Here is a 25,839-nt window from a genome sequence, read left to right as displayed (position 1 = left end):
GCAATGACCTATGCTTTAATTATAGTAATGTATTTTTGATTTTCCTAAATAAATCATAGTCCTCCACTTTGTTGCTATTTTGAGTAATGACTGGTCTCAGTGATACCTTTGCAAAATGGGCTAGAGTAATAATAACAAACAGGAATAATGGACTGTTTGAGACTAAAGCTCCCCTGCTTTGTTTCCATAGATTGATTGTTTATTTAGAGATCTATTATGAAACTGAGATTGTAGCCATTTATGTTCCCAGTTGCAATACTTTCTGACTGACGTAGGATGGAAACTTTTGTTCTGTGTGAGGTGGTGGTGGTTGTGTTCTTAATTGCATTTGTCACTGTAGTATCTGGACATATTGAATTTTACGCGTTAGAGTGCCTTGTTTTGGTAGGATGCTATGCTGTGCCTAGGTGTTTTTAAAGCATGTCATGGTAGTGAAAATAAGTCCAAGAAAAGCACCCTGATCTTAGAGCAGAAGTTTGAGAGACTTACATTGATCCTGGGCTCTGGAAGGGTGTTCGTTCCTGGGAGTGAGGCTGGTAAAGGTTGGTTCCCACACAGGCAAACTTTCTTGTCCTTGTACTGTTTTTCTATGCCACCAATTTGATGACAGCCCTCACCTGAGATGTTTACTGGATCTGTCCCATTTCAGGATTCACAGCTGGTAATAGAAGCCTTTAAATCAGGGTTCGAGCCTCCAGGAGATATCGACTTCGAGGACTTCACGCAGCCAATGAAGCGGACTATCTCTGAATCCAGCCTTTCCAACTCCAGAGGGGATGGGAAGTCTGAGCCGAAGTTTGGTAGCAAATCCAAGGGCAAGTTATGGCCATTCATCAAGAAAAATAAGGTACTGACTTGCGAACTTGAGCTTGGTGCTAGTTTGTGTATAGTCGATAACCTCTTGTATTGTCTAGTAATCCTGGCAATTACAATTTTTTAAAGAGAATTTTAGATTCAGAAAGTTAATGACTGATGTCTTAATATGGTGTTTTGTTGTAGTCTTTGGTTACTTAAGTTTCTTTATATCTTTAATTTTTTTTTCTTGTATGATTTCTTTAATTATGTTGCAGTTTTTGTATTAATTTAACTTTCGTTGTCATGTCTCTGCCATGGTCCATTTCTGTTCCTAACTCACAGAAGGAATTGTGTACTGCTGACCTAGTGCCATGTGTGCTAACTAACATCGTTACTTTTGGGAAGCTTTAATGTGGCATTACTGTTTTGACACTTTAAAACTCTCCTTGGCTTTTCATTTGCATTATCTTTCAGTCTGAGCGCTGGGTTCAGCTGTTGGGTGGCTGGGAACAAGGAATTGCTGCGATTCGTTCTTGTTAAGCACAACTAACGGAACATAACTAACTGAGCAGTTGACTCTCTTAAAAGACCATATTAACTTATGTAGCCATTAAACCTTTATCATTTCACTGTCATATTTTACACCATAATGCATGGCAGCATTTATCTGGGGTTACCAGAATGTGTCAGGGAGACTGGACTAAATGGGTTTTAAGTAACACTGGTGGAAGCCCAGAGTAGCTTCGTTGTTTTGCTCTTACCCTAACTCTGACCCATACCAAATCACTACTACTAATTACAGAGTCAGAAAAATCTACCTGTTCAAAATGGATCATTCCTGTTGTGCTGGTGTATGAGAGAACACAGCTGTCTGGTGCTTACATCAGTGTAGCCAGAAAAAAAAAAAAAACAGAACTAACTCCTGAGCAAATTCATAGAGTAATTTGTAAAAGCGAAGTGTGATGCACGTTACTGAGGTATGATTTGAAAGCAGGAAGGAATGTGGTTTGTTGTTTTCCAGATAATAGAAACGCTACTGGGCACTAAGGTACCTTCCTTATCTGATCCATTTAAATTCAGGTATTTGAAAGCTCTATCCATACGCATTATTCTGAGCTGTCCACAGAGCAGAACAGGGCAATTTATGGGGATAGCGCTGCATGGAAGAGTCTGCATGAGCCTCCTGCCAAAATACTTTGTGTTACTCTTCTGTTGCATCACTTACTAAAACTTCCATTTATCACATTCTTCATTTAACACAAATCTTAAATACTGCTTTCCCCCTCTTTTGAACCATGGCCTTTAATATTTAATTATTTAATTGTTTTTTTTTCTCTGGATTTCAAATATTGGTTTTGATGCTTATTTTCGTTTTGTGTTTTATCTTTTTATTTTGGTTTTTATTCTGTCACTTCTCCATCTCTTATACGTAGCTTATGTCCCTTTTAACATCCCCCCATCAGCCCCCTCCTCCTCCCCCTGCCTCTGCCTCACCCTCTGCTGTTCCCAACGGCCCCCAGTCTCCCAAGCAGCAAAAGGAACCCCTCTCCCATCGCTTCAACGAGTTCATGACCTCCAAACCCAAAATCCACTGCTTCAGGAGCCTAAAGCGCGGGGTAAGTTCTCCTCTGGATACCTCTCTCTCTTTTCTTTCTCTTTTCTTTCTTTCTTGCGCTTTTATTGCACGTTCTGTTATGTAAAAACTTGTTTTGTTTTGTGAATGAATCCATTGTGTTTTATCATAACATGCAGACAAATCCAAGGAATCCCAACCTGTAAAGCCATTTGTAGTCAAAAACCCCCCAGTGAAACCACGCAAAGTGCAGTTGCTGATGGAAATTACCCATTTGGGTTTTTTGGGGAGGAGAGATTGTCCAAAGTATGGAAGGAAGAGCTGGACGTTAAGTAATACTCATGTGGAGGTCAAAGTCATTAATTTAGTAGCTCTGCGTATGTCTGTGGCAGAGTGGGCTTGGAGGAACACCATTCAGAGGCTTACTCTGAACCTGATGATCCATGTTGTCTACGTTAATGTGAAAAGTTTTCCTCGCTGCAGGGTGGATTCAGCTCAATATCTGTCTCAGGAGAAAGAGTAAATTAGGAGGAGTTCTAGAAAATAATTCTTCTGACTTCAGTTGATGCAAGTTCAGGCATTTCTCTGAAAAGATCTGACACACCTTGCTGTAGTGGTGGGAAGATGACTTCCCCGTATTTCATGCCTCTGTGTGCGACTTCTGTACCAGTGACTTGGCCTCAGCTTGTGCTTCAAGTGCTCCAGTGTTAGCTTGCTTAGTAAGTCTGAGTCTTAAGATAAAAAAAACAAACAGGTGAGATGTGAGAGATGAACTGATTCGAGGTGGTAATGAAGTTGTCTATATGGTACCTGTGTGCTTTACACCAGGGTTGCCATGTGGTTCCCTGCAGCTACCCAGGTGTATTGGTTAGAGTTGGCTCTAAATATTTGGGACTGACGCTTGTCAAGGACCTTCACCACATCCTGAAGCTGAAGTTTCAATAAGATGCGAAGGTTTGATTTGATTCCTGTAGAGAGCCTAAGAAATTCTGCTTCCCAACAAGTTTGTTAATAATGTCTGTGTTTGAGCCTCCTTGAGTAGATGATGTGGCTTAAACAGCCTTTAAAGTGTCCATAGAAGAATTTAAAATCCTGCCATGCTCTTTAACTTTTTTCTAATTGGTTTAAAATGTTTTTTCCAGTTTTTATTCTTGACACTTATCAATGAAATACCTTCACAAAAATACCCAGTTGAAAAACTACTTGTAACGGCCCCTAATAGCTGCCATTCTTGCAAACTGTGGAGGAAAGACATTAAGAGTTTGATAAACATTATGTGATGAACCATTGCAAAGCTAGGAAAATTTCCAGTTCTGTGCTTGACTTGTCCTTGCAGCCTTCCCCGCATACATTAGCATGCGGAATTGTAGGCCAGCACTTCTTTTTCTGGGCATTTCCCAGTAAGTCCACAGATTTTGTTTGTTTCTGAACTGGCTTTCACTTCCCAGTACAGTCATGCGCACACAATTTAAAATTATATTCTGCCTGCAAAAACTTTCAGTCTAGCATGGGAGCTCCAAAACAAAGATGAGATGTTTTGAGGGATTAGGGTTCAGGTTTTTCCCCTGCCAGCAGCTGAAGTGCAGTGTGAGAGATGCTGGTTTATGCCTTGTACAGTGCAGAGAAGCCGAACGCCTCCGTGGCTGACCTCGGGCATTCACCTGGGTCTAGATCAAACTGGATCAACGTTTTGTGACACATTACCACTGTTATAAACGTAGTGTCCCTGTCTTCTTTGCTGCTGATAGAGTAGGAACCATGGCCTGAGTTCCCGGATCAGCTGCTCTGTTTCGGTCCTTGACATTAGCTGTGCCTATATTGGTAAACTGATGGTGAAGTGTTGAATTAAATGCTTTCGTTGGTGGTCTTCATAAGCAGTAAGTAACATGACAGATCCCTGATATAAAATTTTCCATTTTTCAAACAAAAAGACTTCCCAGACGCTCGCACATGGAACAGTTGTGCTGAGAAGTTGCTGGCATAGCATGGCTTTGACTCCTAGGTTAAGGTCCTTAGAATTGTTTCCTCCTGTGAAAATGACAGGAAGGAGATACAAGTGTTCAGCATTTTAAAATGTTTTTTAGAGCATACTGTAACAGCAAGGAAGTGACTACTTTAAAAAGCCCAAATTCTGCTCCAGGGACTGCACTGACATTTAGAGCTGAGGGCTGGAGCTGTATAAAGGCAGAGATGGTTTCAGTGGGGAACTTCAGTGGCTAGTTACAGAGAACTGAGAGCAGAGCTGTAAACAGTATTTTCTCTCGTCTGGTTGCAGACAGTACGTTTGAAAAAAAGATGGTTTATACAGAGTGGTTTTCAGTTCTTTGCTAGGGAATTGACATTTAATGGGACATTCAGAAGCCAAAAAATCCCATATCTGGTTCTTCTCGTTGAGGAAGCGGGAAGTTTCTAAGTTGTCCAAAGGCAGGTTCTGTAAATGTGTCTCCTCCCCTCAGTTGCAGTTTGGCTCAGAGTGTCTTTTCTCAGTGGCTTTTATGGGGGGGATACAGTTTTTCAATTCTGCTTCTGCAGCAGCAAACCTGGGGGATGTGCTGGGTCTTGGTGGCACCCACTGTGGCAGGTGGGCACTTGGCAGTCTGCTCCATACGGGGTGGCAGTGAGACATTTTGGAGAATAAGGCGCTGCTGAGGGTGTGTGTTGCAATCTCGTGCTCCAATAGTGCCATTCACAGAACAGAATATTGGAAATAGTCCTGACAATTTCTAACTTGATTTAAAAATGCTACCATTTTGTAGTTCCATGAGCACTTCTCAAGTTTGTATTTCAAATGGACAAATCTTTATTTAGTGAGTGTTTGGCTCTATAAGCCGTTACGACTAATTACTTTTAACAGTTTCTGAAGGAAGGCCATTGTTTTATGAATTAACTATCTGAGAATTCCAGGTGAGTCTTGAGAATTCTGCATACCATATTGGTTTTAAGTGGTTTGTGTGAAAGGTGAAATAATGAGAACAATTTCCTATAGTCTTCTGGAATCCCTCAAATTTTTGCTGACACGTTCATTAAAAATGTGCAAGGAAAGGCTATTGCTAAATCTTCATTTAAACCTTTCACTGTGTTCTTTTTATTTCATTTCCTTCCCTTGTTAGCTACCAGGATGTTTGTATGTAAATACTTTTCCTGCCTGACTCATCCCGTGGAGTTGGAGGCAGTGTTTCAGATCATGGTCTCTTATTCCAGAGGGATGAATTCAAGCCACTTGGTTCATCTAGAAATATGGAGTAGTCAAGGCTGCAAAGCTCTGGCAGCTTGCTCCATCTGATTTGAAAACTTGTCAAGTTCACATTTCATAGGTCCTTGGTGATTTGTTATACAAATAGTCAGACTAAAAGATCATGAAAATGCCATATGACCTTCAAAAAATAAAATAATTCTAACGAGGCAAAAAAAAAAATCAAGAACCACCCACCAATCCTGTTAATTTATCAGATGAAAAATGAGTGGTTGGCATTTGTTTCAGCTGATGTGGTTGATGTGACCCCCTTTATATTCAGTACAGCTAGACAGTGCTGTTAATTCTGCTTTTACCATAGTAAGTTTTATAAGATTTCCTTTTCTCAATTTCTTTCCATCACCCTGTCAAAATCCAAAAGCATCTGAATTTTGCTGATGAGCATGAGCAGTAATGTTACGAATACTGGATTGTGATTTTTGCCAGAGAAATTAGGAGTATGTAGAGGGAAACTGTCCTCTACACAGAAGAACATTTGACCTGTACAGAAATACATCAGTGAAGCAACTTTTGGAAAGGTCGTGCAGGGTGCCGGCAGGACAGTACGATGTAACGGGTGTTTGGCTTTGGACACTGAATAATTTCATTTGCTCTGAATATTGTCTCCACGCTGCTGGTTTTGTTCAGAGACGAAATTCCACTCCAGCCAGACACCGTGCAGTGAAGGTGGCCACAAGGCATTTTAAGTATTATTTTAGAGTATTCAACCAAATTGTCAAGCAGATCTTTCCTGGCTTTGTTGATAAATTGAGCTCTTAACTCCTACAAAAGTCAGGGTAACAACTTGTTTATTTCAGGGGAAACTGGATCATACTCCTTTCTTGCACTGGCTTAAGGAAGAAGTGCATGAAAAGGAACTACTTAATGTGAACAAGTCCAGTAGAGACTAAGACCTTAACAGGATAAATCCCGGCAGTAGAACTGCACATTGTGGTTGATTCTTGAAACATAAGTGAGTGAGTGGATTCCCATGCAATTCCTCCATGAAATCTTTGATATCAGAACATGTCTGAAGAGGCAATATATTTTAGTAATTTACTTATAAAGTTTTGCTTTATCGCCTTATGTTGTATTTGGAAAGAGAAATTAGAAAACTGAAGTGCAAGAATCACTGGTGACTGTTATAGTGAATTATATAATTAGAATTGACATGTCCTGTACCCAGTCTGGTTTTAATTTTGCTTCCAAACTAAAAATCCCATGAATCTTGTTTTCCTGTAAGGAAGCAGATGCCTAAACAATTTACAACAGATGCAAGGTTAACGTAGAGGTGCCAATACTAGTGTTAGTGGCCACTGCCAATATGAAATCCTAGTCTGTTAATTTTTTTTTAAGTGCTGACTTTTGTCAGTGTCCGTGGTTTTCTAATCACATTTTTCTTTTTTCCTCAAAGCTTCTTTCTTGAACCCCAACAGCAGAAATGTCCATTGTAGAAAATGCTGTAAAACCTTCACAGCACTTGTCATGGATCAGAACTAGAAGAGGAGGGGGGGAAAAGTATTTTACTGTTTCTAATAACTCTTTAGAAAGGCAGTATAAAAGTAATATAACACTTAAAATCAACTCTGTCTCTTTAGGGAAGTTAAAGCCAGAAGAGTACGAAAAATGAGGAACCACTTACATAAGTCATAATTTCATTTGTGCTTGCGCTGCTTTTTCTAATTCCATTTTGAGGACAGAGACGACTGAGTATTCTGCAAATTGATACTAATTTTACGTTCTTTTGGCTTATTGCTATAGCGGCAGTAACATCAGCACCTTTATTTAAAGAACAATACTTCTGAACTAACAAAATCCAGGGGCAGAACTTACACCTTTGAATTACTGTGTTGTGCAGACTTGCCTTTCCTCTCTTGCCACGGAGACTGGGTTGTGATGAAGCAGAGAGGATGGGTCTGGGAGCTGGGACGCAGATACTGCAGTCATTACCCCAGTTCCACCCTCCAGACAGTTCCGTAAGGCACGCGGAGGGAAATTCGTGGTTTCCTTTTTAGTGGAAGTTGTTGACTTCATTACAATGTGATTTTATTTCCATTGCACCAGTTAATGTTTTCCCTTACCATCCCGTCCTGCCACTGTGACGTACTGTGCAGTCTTCTCCCTCGACACTGAGCTGTTGGTCTGCCTGGATGATCAGTGCTTTGTTATTCTGTTAGCATGCAGAAACAGCAAACCAACCAAACCGTCCCCTCTTGTACCTGCTCTGTTCCCTGCCCCTGGGAATACTTGTTATTGTAATGTAAGTGTATAAATCTGTGCCAAAACCAGGATTTTTTTGGTGGGTGGGGTCATTAAAGCTGTGGTTTATTCTAGCACAAAGAGATGTTTTCTAACCTTGTGTGTTTAAGATAGCATTTAAAAATATGGTATTTTCTGATTTTTACGGGAATGCTAAACTCTTAATATTCACCTAGTTTTTAGGAAGCTTCCACGTTGCACTTAAAGGCTAGTTAAGTGCCAAGCTGTCTTTTGCTGTAGAAGCAGTAAACACAGAGGTGTTGTGCTCGTCTCCAGTGTAACGGATGTGTGTTTTCTCTTGCTGACTCACCAGCAGACACAGTCTTTGTATATTCACAAAGAACTCATGAAGAGGACTTTAGGGACACCCACGTGTGCCATTGAGGCTAGGGAATATGTTGTAAGTCCGTGTATGGTGTGATCAGCCCATACCGTTGCTACACAGTCGCTAACCCCACTTACAACGCCGTTAGAGTGTGCTGTGGAAATGTGCCTTGTAAAAGATAAAAGGAAAATTTGGTGGGAAGTGAGTTGCAGCTTACTGTGTTATGTGCAGGAAAGATATGTCTGCTAGTCCTGGAAATGCTGAAATTGGCACAATTAAAGTAGCTGGACCTGTGAAATTCAAAGTACTACAAACGGGTTCCATGCGTTTATTCTAAATTATTTTATGAACGCAGTCTTGAGCATCATGAGCCAACCCCTGATTTACAGCAGTGCAGTGCCTTGGTCGTGGAGCACTCCCTAGAGCTTTTTCTGAAGCTTCCCTGAACGCTCTGTAATGATGACGGTTCATGGAATGAAGATACATGACCTCTAAATCCAATACCTGGATAAAACAGAGTGTGGGGAGATTGTTACAGGACCACTAAGAAAGAAAACGATCTCTTGATTGTATGGAAGGCCAGTGATTTATTTCAACCCTGTTTTCTGTAAGTGAGGTTAGTGTCCGTGACTGTCCAATAACACATAGACTTGCTGGCTTTCATGCTCTCTCATGTGTTATTGAAGCTTGTGGCTCTTAGGCTCTTCTTTTTTTTCTCCCTGCAAGACTAAGCTACACTCGTTTAAATTGACAGCTTGAAACAGATCTGCTCGTTTTGAAGAAATTTAATTTATTTGATCATTTGGGGGAAAAACACCCCTCTTCTCCCAGGAGCTATGAGCAAGTTTCTAGCTGTGAAAGCCCAACGGAATGGGCAAAAGTAGTTATTCAGTGCTTGATGCAGATTTATTTTCAATCTGCTCATATTTCTCTATAGAAACGGAATCAATCTCATGTAAAATTATGAATACATTTCAGAAATGGAAAACTGTGAATATGACTTATTTCAGCATTTCATTGTTTCCAGTCTATGATCTGCTTTGTTATTTGTACTGGTTATAACAATCCCTGATGTACAATTTGGAAATGCTATTAATAAGTTCTCTATTTTTGTCATACTTAACAGTGTAAGAATTCGGCATACAGTGTCTATAATCCCTTTCCAATTTGCTGAATTTACAGCAAAAGAATAGTCTTGATGCAAATGATTCTTCGCAGTAGTGTAGTGCCTTTAGAGTGAGTAGTGTTTAGAAATAGCGCATGTAGCATACATTTGTGCCTTTTATAGAGTGCTTCGTAGGTAAATATTTATTCTGCACCATGAGTCTTGTCTGTATATATGTACAAGGATCTCAGTTCGTGCTGATCATGTCTATGCTAAAGTTCACAGGAGTGCTAAAGCGACCATGCAAACAAAAGCTGCCTACGCTGAATTTCTTCAGCAGCATATTTTAGCTCACTTTCTCCTTCCTGTGTGATTATTCTCTGAAATGGATTGGGTTTGTTTGCTTTTTTTAATGAACTCGTAGCTGAGAGAGTGGATTTCTTCATTGCACTGTGGTTATCATCATGTGTTTACTTCCTAATGGACTGAACTTCAGAGGGAAGTTTAACTGCTGCGTTGTCACTGGATGCATCAGTTCAAATGGAGTATTTCACTATTTATTGCAAGGTCATATGTTTTCCTTGAGTGGTTGGCATGTATTGCTGTACAAATTCTGCTAATTAATGGTAATTGTTATTTTTGAATAATGTGCATTTCTTAAAACATGCTGTCAAAAACATCATAGGTTTTGAGCCACCTTTATTTGAAAACCAATCCTAAAGAATGTGCTTTTGTTAAAAATGGAGTGTCTGAGAGCACCATACCTGGGAGCTGTTGGTACTAAAATAGTGGAGAACTCTTGAATGGAGAGAGGTTCCAAAGTCTCACAGTGCAGGACATTTCCTGGAGTGAGAGGTGTTTTCCAACTTCCACGTTTCAGCTGTCTGACACCGAGCACATCATTTTATGCACTTTTGTTGTGTAGTTTGAGCATTTTACCACTGTCCCCACAGAGCTGGCAGGACAGGCACAGGGCACACTGCTGGAGGAGGCTGGGTATAGTTTTGATTCTCCCTTTTAAATCTGGCCTTTTATCTTGAACAGGGGCTAACTTGTGCTCCTTGGCACAGAACACAAAGGCACCGTAGCACTGTTAGTCGCCTTGTCTCTTGGAAATCCTTCTGACTTGCAGCTCCCCTAATGTCTTGCAATGCTGGAAGGGGCTTTGGTAATTTTGGTGGTCGGTTGCTTGGGCACATTTGTTCACCTGGCAGTTTCGGAGGCCCTCCAGCACTGTTGAGAGCTGTACGGGCAAGTGGCGTAGGGCAGAGGCAAACCATGCTGCTGTGTAGAGTCTTTCAACATACCCTTCTTTTTAGTCTTACTTTCCCAGAGTCACTAAAAGATAATGTTTTGGCTCTGTACCAGGAAAAGGGGTTACCTTTGAAGAATTAGATCATGTGTATCACTTAAGGAGCTTGGATAATGTCTTATTATGCTGTCAGAGAATCAATTTGGTGTAAAGAGAAGAGATTATTTTTTTTCCCCCTCCTCCTTCTTGGTCCTGACCTTGCCTGACTGTATGGCCAAAGCACATTTGAGACTGAGTATGTGTTTAAGTTGTTCAAGAGCATGCAATGACTTTACGTGACTGCCCGGACAGCACTGTATGCAATGAACAGGGATGTTTCAGGGAAATTGTCCTTTGGGCATAGGCCTGAGAGCTGGGAAATCGCTGGAGATGCCTTTGTGCTTTTTACTGCTGGAGGCCAAGTGCCATACCTTACCTCTTCACTGAGTTTTTGCTGGGGGTTACCCCTCTTCTCTTAAGCCCTTGCATAAAGTGGCTGATGCTCGTGACTGCGTTTCAGCACGTTTTTGATCTGAAGTGACTGGCACACATTTGCAAGTTCTTCAGATATGTTACTGTAGGGAGAAAGATCCCCGTTGTTGTTGCAGCTGCTGTAAATGAGGCACTGCAGGCCAGGTTTTCACCTGCAGTGCCAAAGCACGCACGTAGAGGTACAGCACTTTGCCATTTCTGTTCCTGGTGAGGAGACGGCAGCCGACTGATCACGCTGGCCCATCTTGTGAACTTTTGCACAGATTTGTTAGTGTTACCCATTTTGCCTTCCAACAGCAAGGGGATTGTGTGGCATTTATTGTAACATCAGTCTGAAAAAGTTCCTCTTCTACTGATGCACTGTTGTTTTTTCTCTTTCTCCCCCCACCCTGTATCTCTCCAATTTTTACATGAAGCTTTCTCTCAAGCTGGTAAGCACATTTACAGCATGCCTGTCCTGTGTTTTAATCACGATTTTCTGTGTGTGTTTTAATGTGCACTGTGCCACATATGACATGACACTGAAATTAACTGTTAAATTTGTTTCTTCTTTGTGTTTGCTTTTTTTGATATTTTATCAGATAACTCTGAATACACAGGTCTGGAGTCTAATAGAGGTGATCGGAATTCAGTCTTTCTAATAAGCTGCTAAAAAATTAACTCTAATACATAGTTTAGTTTTCACTTTCGTAATCTAGGGCTATGAAAATGTAGAAAATCAGTATTGAGTAAGTTTGCTACTGGATAAGTATACATTAAAACATTAAAAGAAAAAAAAAAATATCTCCGTGCTTGCTGGACCTTCTCCGGAGAGAAATGCATGTCTTTTTGTGTAACATAGCAGCAAAGTTTGCTTTCCATGTCCAGGTATTACTGGAAATCTGAATCATTACCACCTACATTTTACAGCCCTATGTAGTCCTTCAGAATAACTAATAATGATATTAATTAAAGTTCTGTAAACCTTAACCAACAAGGTTAACTCAGTCTGATTTGATTCTCAAACGGAGAGATATACATATACATGAATCCTAAATTCTATCTTGGATGCAGCTGGAAAGGTTTCTTGAACTACGGTAAGATAAAAGTTACTGAGTTGGAAAGGGGAGCGTTGAACACCTTTGGGAAGGCAAATTATGTGCTGAACTTCATACTGAAGGTACTGTATTGCTTGAGACACTCCACACCTCGATGTGTTCCTGACAGCGTGTCTACATTCCTTTGCCCTTTGAGAGTCCGGTCGCAAGGAGAGTGCGACTGGTTTGCTGACCCACTTCATCCAAGCATGCAAGAGCTGCAAATGACTGATTGCAGTTTTGGAGAGCTTCAGAGGATGTGCAGTAGTGCCTTAACTGGCTTAGCTTGGAGGTTTTCTTATTCCTCACCAGTGCCTTTAGGTACTCTTTCCCCTACACATACATTCTTGGATATGTCATTGTGTACCTGTTCCATTCATAGCAGCTTGTTAGGAGGAAGTGTGTAGGCCATGAGAGCTACCTGATGTAGCTCTGGAGGTTTCAGGTCCTGCTGCTGCTCTGTCAACACAGTGACTTGCTTGGGCTCCATTAAACAATATTGCTTCTCACTGGAGACTTGTGGTAGGTCTGAGGAATGATGGAAATGTCTAGCTTACTTGCAAACCTTGGTTTTTTAGCTGTTGCCAAGCCACTGTCCTGGTAGTCCAATACATTTATACCAGGCATTTCCATTTGTTGTTTTCCAGGTCACAGTGCTAGTGTGTAGTATATCCTAGCTGTACGAGAACCAAAACTGATAAACCTTGTGCTCTCCCCATATGTAGCTTTAGCCCAGAAACTGGTCTTAACATGGCCTCTTTTTTCATAGTCTTTCATCTTGGGAAAACTTGCATCCTAAATCCCAGGTGTCTTTACGCAAAGAAATCTAGCGAGCACGGTCTCTGCTGGTCCTGTGATAGCACATCAAAAGTAGCACAGATTCCCCCTGCACACTGCAGGTGTGTTTTTGCTTCAGAGCATGAAATGTGCCCAACGTGCACAAATTGCTCCTTGGCTCTCCCTTTTGGAGGAGGAACTGTAGCTTCTGTTACGATAGAAAATTATTGAGAGGATAAAGCCTGAGTGAGATCACCTCCTAGTCTCAGGCATGCACTTCTATGCAACGCTAATGCTTTGGTCTGAAGCATTGTAAACAAAGCTACTGAATTTAGTCCGGCCTAGAGCTTTTGAAGGAAGTTGAAGAATCAAAAAGAAGATGCTTTTCTAAATTTGTTTGACTACATCGATCACATTCTCCCAATATGTAACTGGGGATATTTTCAAGCATATCTGTCTCTTCTGCTTAGAATTGAGAAAATATGTTAATAGTCTTTCTTGTAACTGCTAGTTTATTTACAAAGCTACCTCCAGATCTTTTGCCTTAAAAAGATATGTATAACTTTAATGTGTGATTATCTGTAAAATATATTCAATCACTCTCAAGTCTAATGTGATGAAGTTACTATCGAGCAAAATACCATCTCTCCTGTACCATGCACAACAAGTAGTGTAAGCACTGCTAGGACTTCACGTGGTTAAAGTTTCAGAAGCAGTGTAACTTACTAAGTTGTTTCCTTTCTCATTGTCTCACAAATGGAATTTTAAGTGTATTATTACACAGGCTTAACTAGACACATATGCTGTCTTTTACTGAAAATCAGTATGGCAGCAATTCTGTTAGGTTTGCCTGTTCTGTTATTTCGCAATGGCTAGACCAGAGGAGGAGAAGATCTCTCTGTAGTTGTCCTCCACCCTCTGACACCCACACGCTTTCTTTCTAAACAGCTTGTTCTGCAGTTGCAGAAGAAGAGTGCACTGTCTCAGAGCACTTTCAGTGCAGAGTTGAAAGGGTCTAATGGGCAGCTTTTGTGACAGAATCCGCTAGATCCCACTCCTCAGAGAGATTTGGCGTTTAGTAAGACTAATGTCATGACTTGGCCCATAAGCTGATGGGCCATTGGATTTGGTTACTGAGCTTTGTGTTTTTACCTTTCTTTCTCCCGTACTCTGGTATTCCCCTTTAGAAATGGGACGTGGAGTGAGCAGAAACCAAAAGAAGAAAAACCTGTACAAATTCAAGATTATGTACAGGAACCTCATTCCTTTATGGTGCAACTAATTAGTATTGATGTGTGTTGAGTATAGCCCATCCAAACTGTCCCCCGTGCCTTCTTGCAAGGCAAAAATAGGTGGTACTTTGAAGACAATAGTATGGATGTATTTTATGTGTCATCTATCTGCTCTATCAAATTGGCTCAATCAAGAAGAGACGTAGCAGTTTGAAGGCAGAAAAGGGCTTTCAAGCAGAATCACACAAAGGTAACCACTGTGGTCTTCAAATGTTTTCTTCAGTTATGATTTCAAATTTATTAATTCTGTGCCTTTGATGTAACTCCTGATTTTTATATTAGTCCAAGTGAGAGATGAAACGTTGAGAGACTGACATGGAATGTGGATCCTGGAAAGCAAGCAGCGTGTTTTTAAATTGCAGAATCCCTACTACCTTATTGTGTTCAGGAGAGCCCTGACATAAATTAACTGTATTGGACCAACACTCAGATTATGCAGAGCAAGCCCACAATTAGTAGTGTCCGTGAGAAGTGCAACTGTGACACCGGAGTAAAAGCTAGCAACTGATTTTATGGGAATGCTGTCTGTAGCAGAGTAGAGAAAGGCAGGAAAGATCAGCTTTCCATGAAAATGGAAGTCTGTTAAATACAACCTGATGATAACTATGGATAAAAATAGTTTCTCAGCTCTGGTGTTGAATTCTGGCATTCTTTAGTTGGTGATTTCCCATTAACCAGTTGGTACAGAAGCAAGATGAGATCCTGGGACTATTTCGAAGGCATCCAGGTTCCTAACCATTCAGGGACCGAAAACTCTCAGTACAAATGATAACAATGCTTCAGACCATTGTGATTTTGCACAGATTTTTGTGAGCTGTTTTCCAAATGCAGTCTTGAAGGATTCTTTCAGGCTCTGATTATTTTTTTCCTTTTTTTTTTTGTTTGTTTTGTTTTGTCTTTCCCCTCCCTCCATTCCACTTTGCAGGGCGCAGGGCCGGAAGACTTCAGCAATCTGCCACCTGAGCAAAGAAGAAAGAAACTTCAGCAAAAAGTTGATGAACTAAACAAAGACATTCAGAAGGAGATGGATCAAAGGTATGTTAAACCTCTCTAATGAAAAACAAAATAAGTAGTCACATATAGAACAGAAATAACTAAAATATAAGAGAAAATAAGAGCAAGGTTCTAGGTTTGTGGAATGTGCTGTTCCAGGAAAAGAACCACCAGAGTTTACATATGGCTAAAAACACCTGCGAGATGCAAGGCTCTCCACAGCTCAGATTCTGAAATCAGTTATTTAATTTTGGCTGATGGAAGTCAGAGCTGGGGCAAAAGCTGACTTTGTTTATTCCGTTCTCCCACCTCAGTGTAATGCATATCCTGCCTTTGGAATCATGAAAAGAGAAAATCCTAGTGTAAGGCTGGGAATGGTACGTGTAGCAATTAGAGACAGTTTTTCCTTCTTTCTGGAGCTGCCCTCCTGGGCTTGCGCAGGGGAGCAGCAGTTGAATTGTCAGCCAGATAAAGGTTACTGTTAGGTACACTTAAGTTTGTTTCTTGGTGTGAGCTGTTCCTGAGGGTGTTCTTTCGGAAAGAACAGGATGTAAATACAGCCTCAGTCAGGTACAAGCACAGACCTCTCAGCAGTAAGCAGGGCGCCTGTTACTGTGTGATGGGCATGGGTAGATCTCAGCAAGAGAGGCTGTTAGGAGCATGAGGACATCGTCAGAAGTGCTGATTGATTGTGTGTATCTTAAGACTCCCTGATCTGCAGCTTACGCTTCCTGGAAGCAGGAAGATAATGACTCCTGTGCTTTTGTGGATACTTTTTCTACAAGGCTGCATTTATCGTTCTGGTTGAGAGAAGACTATTTTCATTACATGTTTTTTATTGATTCTGGCAGCCTGTATTTGTTGCTTTGTGTTTGTTCACGTTCTGCAGTTGCATTAAAGATTCAACATGTTATGTTTGCAAGAGACAGAACTTTTCTTCCCTGAATGATTTCAAGACTTTGCCTCTCGGGTACTAGTCTGTCGCTAAATATTGCTTTGTGTTTGTACAGATGTGCTTACATTTTGTGCTACCTGACTTTAAAGAACCTGTTCATTTGGTCTGGTAATGCAAACTTTCTTCTTTGTTTTATATCATGAATAAGAAGGAAAACTGCACATGGTTATATGATTTCTCATTGCTTTGGGTTTTTTTCCTCTGCAGTAACTTACATTTGTCTCTGTATGGATTTTCCTTTCTGCTCTGCATTGATTCTGAGGTAACCCAATGCTAAAATTGGGTATGAAATCAGAGCAGAATGAAGTTATTTTAAATAAAGATAATATATGATTGAGAAAGTAGCACCAGCAGTTAAGTAAGAGTTAAAAAAAAAATAATAATCATGACTCATGTGTTTGCAATATGGTCCTTAGGGCTTCAACCACAGAGCAGTCCCACTTCCTTGCCACCCACACTTTTTCCCATTTTTTTATACACACAAAGCAAAGCCAGGCACAGGATTGCAATTGTCAAGAGTTTGGTGGGAAACTCTAAAATATAAAGAGTGTTAACTTGAGTCGTGGGACTGACATTAACCTTTCTCCCCCCAAGTAATGCCTAGAGAAAAGCTGAATAGCTGCGCCAGGAATACAGGAAATCAGCTCATAAGTCTGCTTCTCTAAGCTCTGAAGTGTTCATCATCACACAGATAACTTTTTTCTCTAAGTTCAGCCTCAACTCGACTCAGGTCACAGGCAGCACGCTGCTGTTGGTGAGAGCTCCGCAGGCTTTCCGACGGGAGCTCACGAAGGCATGTACTATGTTCATCTTGGCCTTACGGTACCATGTTCATTGTAGCAGGCCTTAAAATTAATGTCTCTGAAACCCTGGGTGCTTGGCATCTGGGTTGATATGAAACACAGCCCCCAGAAAGAGTCTGGTAAAAAGACTGTATAACCTAACAGGATGCTTGGTCGTGTTTTGTGGCCGAAGGTCCATCTGTCGCTGTGCTGTGACAAATGCAAACCATCTGGATTTAGCTTCGTTTTAAGCAGTGTGAAATAAATATCTTTCTTTGGCTTGCAGAAGACAAACTGCAACAGGCAGGGTGAGAATTTCTGTTTAGCAGAAATTTTATTATTTTTAAAAATAACACATTATTTTTATTAATAATGTGTTCACATCCAGCTCTTTGTCCCAGTTTCTCAACTGGATTTCAGCCTGTGGTGGAGAATAATGATGCAACTGTTCATCTGTGCCCCAAAAGCTGGGATGATATTCATCTAGAAAGCTGAAGCTGTCATTCATTGCAATAGTTGTGAGGTTGTTTTTTATTTTTATTTTTTTCCCCCCAGGGTTAGCAAATGGAAATCATACTATATAAAAGAGCGTGTCAGGCTAAAAGTCAGTACCAAATTCCTCTTTTTGCCTTGTGAAAGGCCACAAGAATTGATTTGTTTCTCTAAGATTGTTCAAGTTGGGCACGTGGAGTTTGAATCATCTGATCTAAACGTGCTGTGTCAATACAAGCACACAACACATCTGTGCAGCCTCCTGGTCCGCTGGTGAGGCTCCTCCTGCCAGCCTTGCTGCTTGAAGAACCCTCAGTTGCCTGTAGAGCAAGGAGCTCCTTTCGGTGGAGGGGCTTGAAGACTTCGGCTTATGCACAATGTCTCTGTCATGTCACATCGTAGCTAAAGCTGTTGCTTTTTTCCATCTGACAGTGTCAATTCTCTGCCAGCAAGTGATTTTGCTGTTATTTTTAATGGCTGCTTCTCTACAGGGCAAAAGCCCGTCTCATGTTTGTTACCTTTGTGACAGGTTAGGCTGGAACCACAGAGAAGACACAATTCGTGATCCTTCCATTTGCCTGTGTTTAGAGAAAGGGCTTTGCCCCCAGCCACACTAACACTTAACCTGTTTTATTTTTCCTCTGTCTCTCAGAGATGCCTTAACGAAAATGAAAGATGTGTATATCAAGAACCCACAGATGGGAGATGCAGCGAGTGTGGACCACCGATTAGCAGAACTTGGACAGAATATTGAAAAGCTACGATTAGAAGTTCAAAAATTTGAGGTATGGGAAGAGACGTTTCAGTAAAATGTAGCTTAGAATATGCTAAGTTTTAAGCAGATGCTTCATTGCTTTATCAGATGTATCGATGCATTTTCTTACTATGTACGTGTAAGATGATTATTTTAATTTTATTGAGATAATTTTAATTATCTCAAAATAATTGAGATCTTTGAGCCTCTTTGTATAACATAAATACACACCATCTCTTGTGAGTGTCAGCCAACAATCCTGCGGTTTAATTTGCCACAGGAAACAAACTGTGCTAAGTGGTGGACAAGAGAGAGCGTAGTGCTCTCTGGACTGCCCAGAGGAGTTCAGATGCTTATTTAATTAATTAATTAAATTTGAGCATCATGTTACAGATGTCTGTGGAAAATCAGAGGAGCATAAATTTAAAGCACGATTTATAGTCTTAACAGCAAGACAGAAGGCGTCAGATGAAATATGTTTTAAGCAATAGTCTGCCATGAACAGGAAGCTGCCTAGAGATGCAAAATCTCAAGAGTGCAAGGAGTATTTGGAATACATGAATCCGTTATAATTACACCAGAGGGATTATAGGGCTGAGGAAAGACTTCACTCTGCAAGTTACACTATGTGCATAAATAGATACAGCCCGTTAATTTTAGATGTGTGTTGCAGTTGTTGGCTTTACTATCCATTACGTACTTACCCATTTGAAAATCACTGGCTCATTCTTTCTGCCTGGCATTAGTCGTCTTGCATTCAGCAGTCACCGAGACTGTTGTGTTTCTGGTGTCACTGAGGCTGCTGTAAGCTGCCACACATCATCTTACTTGATTGTGACTAGAGCAGCAGCATCTCCCAACGGCTGTTGTTAACTGCTTCTCTGGGGTCACGTTGTTTTCAGCACCCGATGTCAAAAAAAAAAACCACAAACCAGTTTTCAGTGTGCTTTTTGGCAAGACTGATAGATTTGATATACACTTACAGTGCAGAATCTATACCCCGACAGCTGCAGCTCAAAGGAGTTTACAGTCTGGTTTTAGTTCCCTAGTCTGAATGTCAAATGTGACGCGGCAAAGTAAAAGCAACGTGTCCCCTTGCACGTGGAAGCACGAGAGATGCATGAGGCTGCTCTCCCCTGGCAGGGCTGGCTGGCCGAGGTGGAGGGCAGGCTGCCCACGCGGACGGAGCAGGCGCGGCGGCAGAGCGGACTGTACGAAGCCCAGAACACTTCCGCAGTGAACAGCTGCGCGCAGGACCGGGAGAGGTACAGTATCTGTACGGAGCTGTCCTGTTCGCACTGATGACGGGACCTGCTTTCCTTGGTTTATTAATCAGGGAAACTGTAGCTCTGCGGCGTTCAGAAAGTTATTCTGGAACCAGACTAAAGGCAGGCACTCCATGGAGTTCCCGATTTTAGCATGTAGAAGATCCCAACTTGGAGCTGCTTTTCTGAATAAAATGAAATGTGTAATAGCCCCTGCACTCACTGCTCTGAAGGTGAGTGAGGTAGGTGCATTTTTTGCAGCTTTTGATGGGAAAAATGACTGGTGTCACCCATTACATTGTAACAGCCAATTCTGAGCATGCTTTGGAATTACTGAGCTGCTCCAGCTACAGTTGCTCACCTTGCCTTACGTGTCTGATAACCAAGTCATTCTCTTTGCTCCTGAGACTGGTTGCTATAGTTGCTGTGTATTTTCCTCTCTTGAGCAGCCCAGATGGCAGTTACACAGAAGAGCAAAGTCAGGAGACTGAGATGAAAGTACCTGCAACGGATTTTGACGATGAATTTGATGATGAAGAACCACTACCCACCATAGGAACATGTAAAGCGCTCTATACATTTGAAGGTATCACTCAAACTTTACTCTCATTTCACTTGCTGTTTTGTTTATTTCATATGCCAAGGACCAGTGGGAAACCTTTGTTTAACCCCTGCGGTGCTTAAATAGACGAAGAAAGGGCAAGCGAGGCCCTGGCATGATTCTGTTTTGTAGAGAAGCACTAGGTGATTTTTCTCCCATTATGGTTCTTTTTCTTGCAGAGTCTTTGCATAACTCTGAAATCAGGATCACATTCATCTGGTTCTTTGTATACACACTGTTGTCTCCAGAGTTACATGCTTCTCTTCTTGCTGCTGGTGATGCAATGCAGGTTGCCCTGAGCACCCCAAACTGCAGCCGTGGTTCCCATTGTGCAGGACAGCCTAAACTCTGTGTTACTGTGTCTTTTCAGGTCAGAATGAAGGAACAATTTCTGTAGCAGAAGGAGAAATGCTCTATGTAATAGAAGAAGACAAAGGTGATGGGTGGACACGAATCCGAAGGAACGAAGACGAGGAGGGCTATGTCCCTACGTCGTATGTTGAAGTCTATTTGGACAAAAATGCCAAAGGTGCTATGACTTATATTTAATACTATTATTATTATTACTTTATTTGCTTTCACAGAGAGATCCAACTCTGAAAATGCTCTGTGTTGCAGATAGAGCCTTTAAGTCTGTACAGTGCCACAAGGTGCATTATTTCATACATGGACTAATATGGCTTGCTGTACTGCAAAACATGCTTTTTATTGATGGGAGAAGGATAGTGTGGTAGGCTCTAAAGCCAGAGGGGGAAATGGAGCCTTTCCTAGACAGTGCACTGTCACTGCCATTGCTCGCCCAACTTAGTGCAGGAAACACAAAGCCATTTGGAATAACATGGGCTCTCCTCAGATATCCAGGTGGCATCTTGGACACATTCACCAGTCAGCTGTTTGTCCCAAACTGGTTCGGTGGAATGCTATATAGGAAATATTTAGACTGCTGTTTGGTGTCTCAGTGTGGGTAGTGTTTCAGAGCCTAATGTGTTCTGTGGACCTTTTGGATTGAAACTTGGTCATCATTTAGTGTGTTTGGAAGGGGAAGGAGAGATCTTGCCAAAACCTGTCTACACAGTACTCTGTGATCCTTGATAAATAGGTAAAACATGAAGAGAGATCCTCTATTCTTTTCCACCTTGATACATTTCAGAAGATGTATTTGCTGTTTCAGATGACCATAACTAACTGTTTAATCTTTTGCTCACAAAAGATCAGTGGAGACATTCAGAGCTTAGGCTCTGCAATCTTCTGTGTTGTCGTTGCTTTTAGCTCCTCACCAATAGGTGTAAGCAAGCAGTGCTACAGGGGAGTCCTGGGTAGAGCATATGCTAGCACCTGGTAATGTAATACACCGAGAAGTTAAAAGATTTTAGTCCTGTTTCAAATCAGGATGTTTTTGAAGTCTACAGTTACATAAATTATGGGGTTTTTTTAGTCACTTAATCTTTCAGATTATTGTTGTTTTTCCTAGACTTTAGAGTTCTTGGTGTGAAACAAGCTGCCTCATCCAATTAAAAAAAAATGAACTGTTCTCATTGGGATTTATGGACAGTAGGAAGAGAAGAGTAGGACTGTCTCTGTAAACAAACACTATAATTTGATCAGTTCACTGTCTTGGATTCAGTATTAAACAGTGCAGTGCCTTGTCTGCTGTGGATGAAAATCTGGGATCTTGTTTTATTTTGCCATAATACAGTAGTTTTGTGTTCGTGTTGGCAAATACAGGGTCAGTTGAGATGCAAAAGAGTGCAAAAAGCTCAGCCTCTCTGTTGGCTTTTATTAACCTTTCAAAGAGGAACGTGGATTGTACGTTCTCCTTAATTCACACTCAGAACAAGGCAGAAAGCACGGAGTGGGAGATGCCATGTCTTACTCCTGCATTCTCTCCTATGGAGATTGACTGCTTTGTGTGTGGCAATAGTTGAAAGCAACATTATTATTCTGCTGGAAAATTTGTTGTTCAGCAGCGTAGGCTGCTCGAAGCAGCTAAGCTAGTGTGGCATCTAGATCTGTCTTAAGTAACAAGCGTGGCTCTCCTGCCCTCAGAAACGCAGCGTGGTTCTCGTCAGTGGAACGTGACAGCAAATCACCTATTTCCGAGCGGAGCAGCAGGTTGGATGGGAAGTAAAGCAAAGTGTATCTCTGGGTGGGGTGAGAAATCCTGACACAGTCGTGCTACTCTAGTTCGCCCTTCCAGAGAGAATGTTGCAGGAGTATTGCAGTACCAGCCAGAAAATTGTACTGTTTTATGTAAGTTACAGGATGATGCTGAATGGTGGTAAAAATGCAGTCTGTGCTGTTGCAGCCACTTCTGTCACAATGATGGAGGCTTTTCAGATCCTTCTAGATTTTTTTCCATTAATTTTGCTGGACTTCAGGCACAAAATCAAATGTATCTGTAAAGGAACTATAATATTTACAGGTTTTATTTTTCCATTCTCTGGTTAAAAAGAAAAGCTAAAAGAGACCTTGCCATAAAGTGTCACAGTAGCAGCATAAAGCTTTTTGGGGTGTTTAAAAGACAAACTTTGTTGCAAGCTGCAAGTTTCTCATTTGATTTTTAATATATTAGTAGAAGTGACTTTATTCAATCCTTGAAACAGAAGCTATGACATTAGTGAAAATGACACTGTAAATCCTAAAGCATTTACAAACTTGAGTAGTTCTTTTCTCTTTTTGGAAAGAAGCTTGAGCTTTGGCACCTCTAAATGTCAGTTGTGTGAAGCGAGGCAGAGTTCACACCAGCTCTTGAGTGTGTTTGTGACTTTTGTGGCCAGCAGAATCAGTTGTGGCTCGGGCATACCTGCGTGGCTCGGTTGTGCCGGTGCCGTGAGCCAGAGGCAGCTCTCCCTGGGAAATGCGACTGCGGAATGCGTTGTGAAAAGCCGCTTGGCAGCTGGCGAGCTTTTTCAGGCAGCTGAAGCCTCTCTGGTTAGGGATCTGCTGCCCAACCCTAGATGAATAGGACAGGTAAGTGCTGCTGGTGGTAATCTTCCTGGGAGCCCAGCTAGGTCTGTGTACTTGTGCAAACACCTGTGTGAAGGCTGGTTATAAAGTTTAAATGATGCCTCTGGTCAGAGAGTGTTAGCAAACCCTATCACAAAAAAGAACAGTAATGTCTATCTTGTTTTGCCTTTTTTTTTTTTTCAGATGTGTACAAATCACTTCAGAAAATCTCTGAGTAGGTTTGCATAGGCCTGTTCACCTTTTATTCTCCTGGTTTGCTGCTACGGTTGTTTTAAGAGCTCTATTTCAGAAGGTTTTCTTTAGAAGAGATGAATGCACATGTCCTATCTCCAGCAATGAAAGACTCTGTTAGGTACCGGTCACTCAGCTGATGCATGTATAAGTCCTTGGGAACAAACCTCCTGAAATTTCAGTGTGCATCACTGCCAGTGAAAGTACTGACTGCATGAATTCAGTTGTAAACAGCGTTACTGTCCTTCCTAATACAAACGAGAGCCAGCACAGTTCATTCTCTTCGTGATGTGTGCAGGAAATACTATAAATGCTGAAAAACACGCAGACTGAATTGGGTCTGTTGGATGTAAACTTGTGTTTTGGGGCTTATGCCAAGCTCTAACTGCTAGAGGATGAGAAAGGAAACTCTGTGCACACGTGTGTGTAGCTTCTTGCAGGGCTGTCCTGCACCTGTCAGGTATCTGGTGCTGACAGCTGTCAAATACAGGAACTGGTTGGACTTTTTTTGCTCCAGACTGACCATAGTGTGGTATTGAATATGGTCCCTCATAATCTGCTTGGGAACAAACCCATCTTTCATTGGGGGGTTTGTGAAATAGTGAGATTCACAAAAGAACTTGCATGAAATAACCAGCCGTATGTAAAATCTCTGTTGCACCCAACAAAAATGCCATGTTTGCTTCCACCAGAAAGACTGGCTGCTTGGGTGACATGGAAGGAATGGAGGCTGTTTTGTGAAGTTAAACTTCCTGAAAAAAAATAGGCTGATGAGTATTTCGGCTCCTTTGCCACTGTGGGTCTGTTCCTCCTCACCTGCAATTACATAAATAAATCCTTACAGACAACTCTGATTTCTCAGTGTTGCAGCTCTGCTCTTTGTTTGCTGTGACCATTATGCAGAGCCCTGACTTACCGAAATAAATAGGTAAAAGTTAACCATGCTGATGCACTTTTTATCTAGGATATATCTGATTATTTAATGCTTGCCAAACTATTTAGGAAACAGTAATTATAAACTGGACTGTGGCTTTTTTAAATCCTTTTGTTAAATACTTGCCCTTAGTTCTCTCAGTATATTAAAAAAAAATGTATATAACATAACTTAAAATCTAAAGTTACTTGAATTTGAATTGTTTTTATCCTTTTATATGTGTATAAATATGAATGGTTTTATAGGCTGTTCTGCTTAACCTAGCTGTTGTTTCGGTAACTACTCAGTCCCTCTTATGTTCATAAGTGTTTTTGGTTACTCAACTACCTGCATCTTGTTGGACTTGCATAGAAACTTTTGGTTTGTGTTAAGGTTTGTTAAATCTGGCCAGTGTGGTTGTTCTGTTTCTATTCTTATTTTTTAAAGAATCATCTGTCAGGAATCTCTTTATAGCTTGATGTACCATGGTGTCTTCTTCTAATAAACATTATATTTTCTCATTCCTGTGAGGGTTTTTTTTTTAGCAATACATTTAAGCATAACTTTACTGATGACAAGCAAATGGCCAGGAGTTGCTTTTCACCTGTTTCCCACACTAAGTACAAATGCAATTCCTTTTCAGGAAAAATATTTTGTTGTGGCTTGTAAAAACCTTTTTGTGCTATCATTTGGAGGGTTTTTTTTATGGAAGTTGGTGCAAAGGAGATAGGAAGGTTCCCCTTCTCTCAAGTGGGAGGGAAGTTTGGGCTCATCCTGTATTCCCTGAATACAGCAGTCTCTTTGGCCAAATCACAATTCCGAATTGTACCTTTGCTCGACTAGAAGCCTGTGGGTACAGGAATGTGCCAAAGGATGAGTTTAGAGGCTAAGACTGCTTTTGCTTACCTGTTTATTTTTGCACAGCTCTTAAGAATGAAAGATCTTTGCAGCCTGTTGTGGAAAGGATAGCTAGTCAAGGTTTGTCTGCAAAATTCTTTGTTTTAGCTTCCTGTTGTTATTCTTCAGTATCATTTGTGGTCTCTGGAGCTGTCACTTGAGCAGATACAGTATTCCTTAGCAGACTGGAAATCAAAATGCCGTTTGTTTTCTCTGTTGCACCAAGAAAGTGCTGGCAGGGTCCTGCTCCTGAGCTTTACATCCTGCTCCTGAGTTTTACATCCTGCTCCCAGAGACGAGTAGTGTCCCAGTCATGCTTATCACCAGGCTGGTGGGAAGGGCTGAGTGTGAATGATTACTGTTTGAGTGCTGGTGTTGTATGCCTGAGCTCAGGAGCCTTCCTTAACCCCTTGTACCCTGGTAGATGCTTGGATGCTGTATTTCCTTTAACCTCCTCCGGGCAGTGCTACCCTTAAGAGATCTTGTTTTCCCCAGCCTCTTTCTAATCCAGTCTCTTTCTTTTTGTCTTTCTTATGTTTTAGATTCCTAAAGGTGTTTGTGCTGGTGCAAGAACCTCGGGGCGAGCTTGTCACAGAAGGAGAAACAAAATGGTCTGTTTACCCTGCAGGCAGTTAAAACACACCCATGGAAAGCCAGACTCCAGTCTTGTCTGGAGTTCCCACTTGAAAAATTCAGACCTAAATTCCATCCCAGTATCATTCAGATGCTTGCTCTTTTCATGGCATGTTACTTGTGGCTCAGATTAACTTAT

The 25,839-nt window shown here is 41.2% G+C and overlaps 2 protein-coding genes across 12 annotated transcripts in view; one reads left to right on the top strand and one right to left on the bottom strand.

Moving 5' to 3' along the window:
* The window catches only part of FNBP1 (formin binding protein 1), a 97,277-nt gene extending 73,871 nt beyond the window's left edge, over window positions 1–23,406 (top strand). Inside the window, exons 9-20 of one of the 11 annotated variants that reach the window (XM_086624985.1) lie at window positions 650–847; window positions 1,817–1,843; window positions 2,229–2,411; window positions 8,173–8,259; window positions 11,489–11,503; window positions 11,654–11,689; window positions 15,143–15,252; window positions 18,092–18,224; window positions 19,337–19,458; window positions 19,905–20,044; window positions 20,430–20,588; window positions 23,210–23,406. In XM_086624985.1, coding sequence (XP_086481111.1) covers window positions 650–847; window positions 1,817–1,843; window positions 2,229–2,411; window positions 8,173–8,259; window positions 11,489–11,503; window positions 11,654–11,689; window positions 15,143–15,252; window positions 18,092–18,224; window positions 19,337–19,458; window positions 19,905–20,044; window positions 20,430–20,588; window positions 23,210–23,244 — 1,245 coding nt within the window. In that variant the 3' untranslated portion in view covers window positions 23,245–23,406. Of the gene's footprint in view, window positions 1–649; window positions 848–1,816; window positions 1,844–2,228; window positions 2,412–8,172; window positions 8,260–11,488; window positions 11,504–11,653; window positions 11,690–15,142; window positions 15,253–18,091; window positions 18,225–19,336; window positions 19,459–19,904; window positions 20,045–20,429; window positions 21,093–23,209 lie in introns of those variants that run through there. The other 10 variants (XM_086624982.1, XM_086624984.1, XM_086624987.1 and 7 more) reach the window with 10 other exon arrangements.
* The window catches only part of LOC104369991 (torsin-1B), a 117,701-nt gene that overhangs the window by 43,652 nt on the left and 48,210 nt on the right, over window positions 1–25,839 (bottom strand). The gene's annotated exons all lie outside the window — the stretch shown is intronic.

This window comes from Tauraco erythrolophus, chromosome 22 (genome assembly GCF_009769465.1).
Source record: "Tauraco erythrolophus isolate bTauEry1 chromosome 22, bTauEry1.pri, whole genome shotgun sequence".
In the NCBI taxonomy this organism is placed as follows: domain Eukaryota; kingdom Metazoa; phylum Chordata; class Aves; order Musophagiformes; family Musophagidae; genus Tauraco; species Tauraco erythrolophus.
The sequence above is the reverse complement of the archived record's forward strand: the minus strand, read 5'-3'. Positions and strand labels throughout refer to the sequence as shown.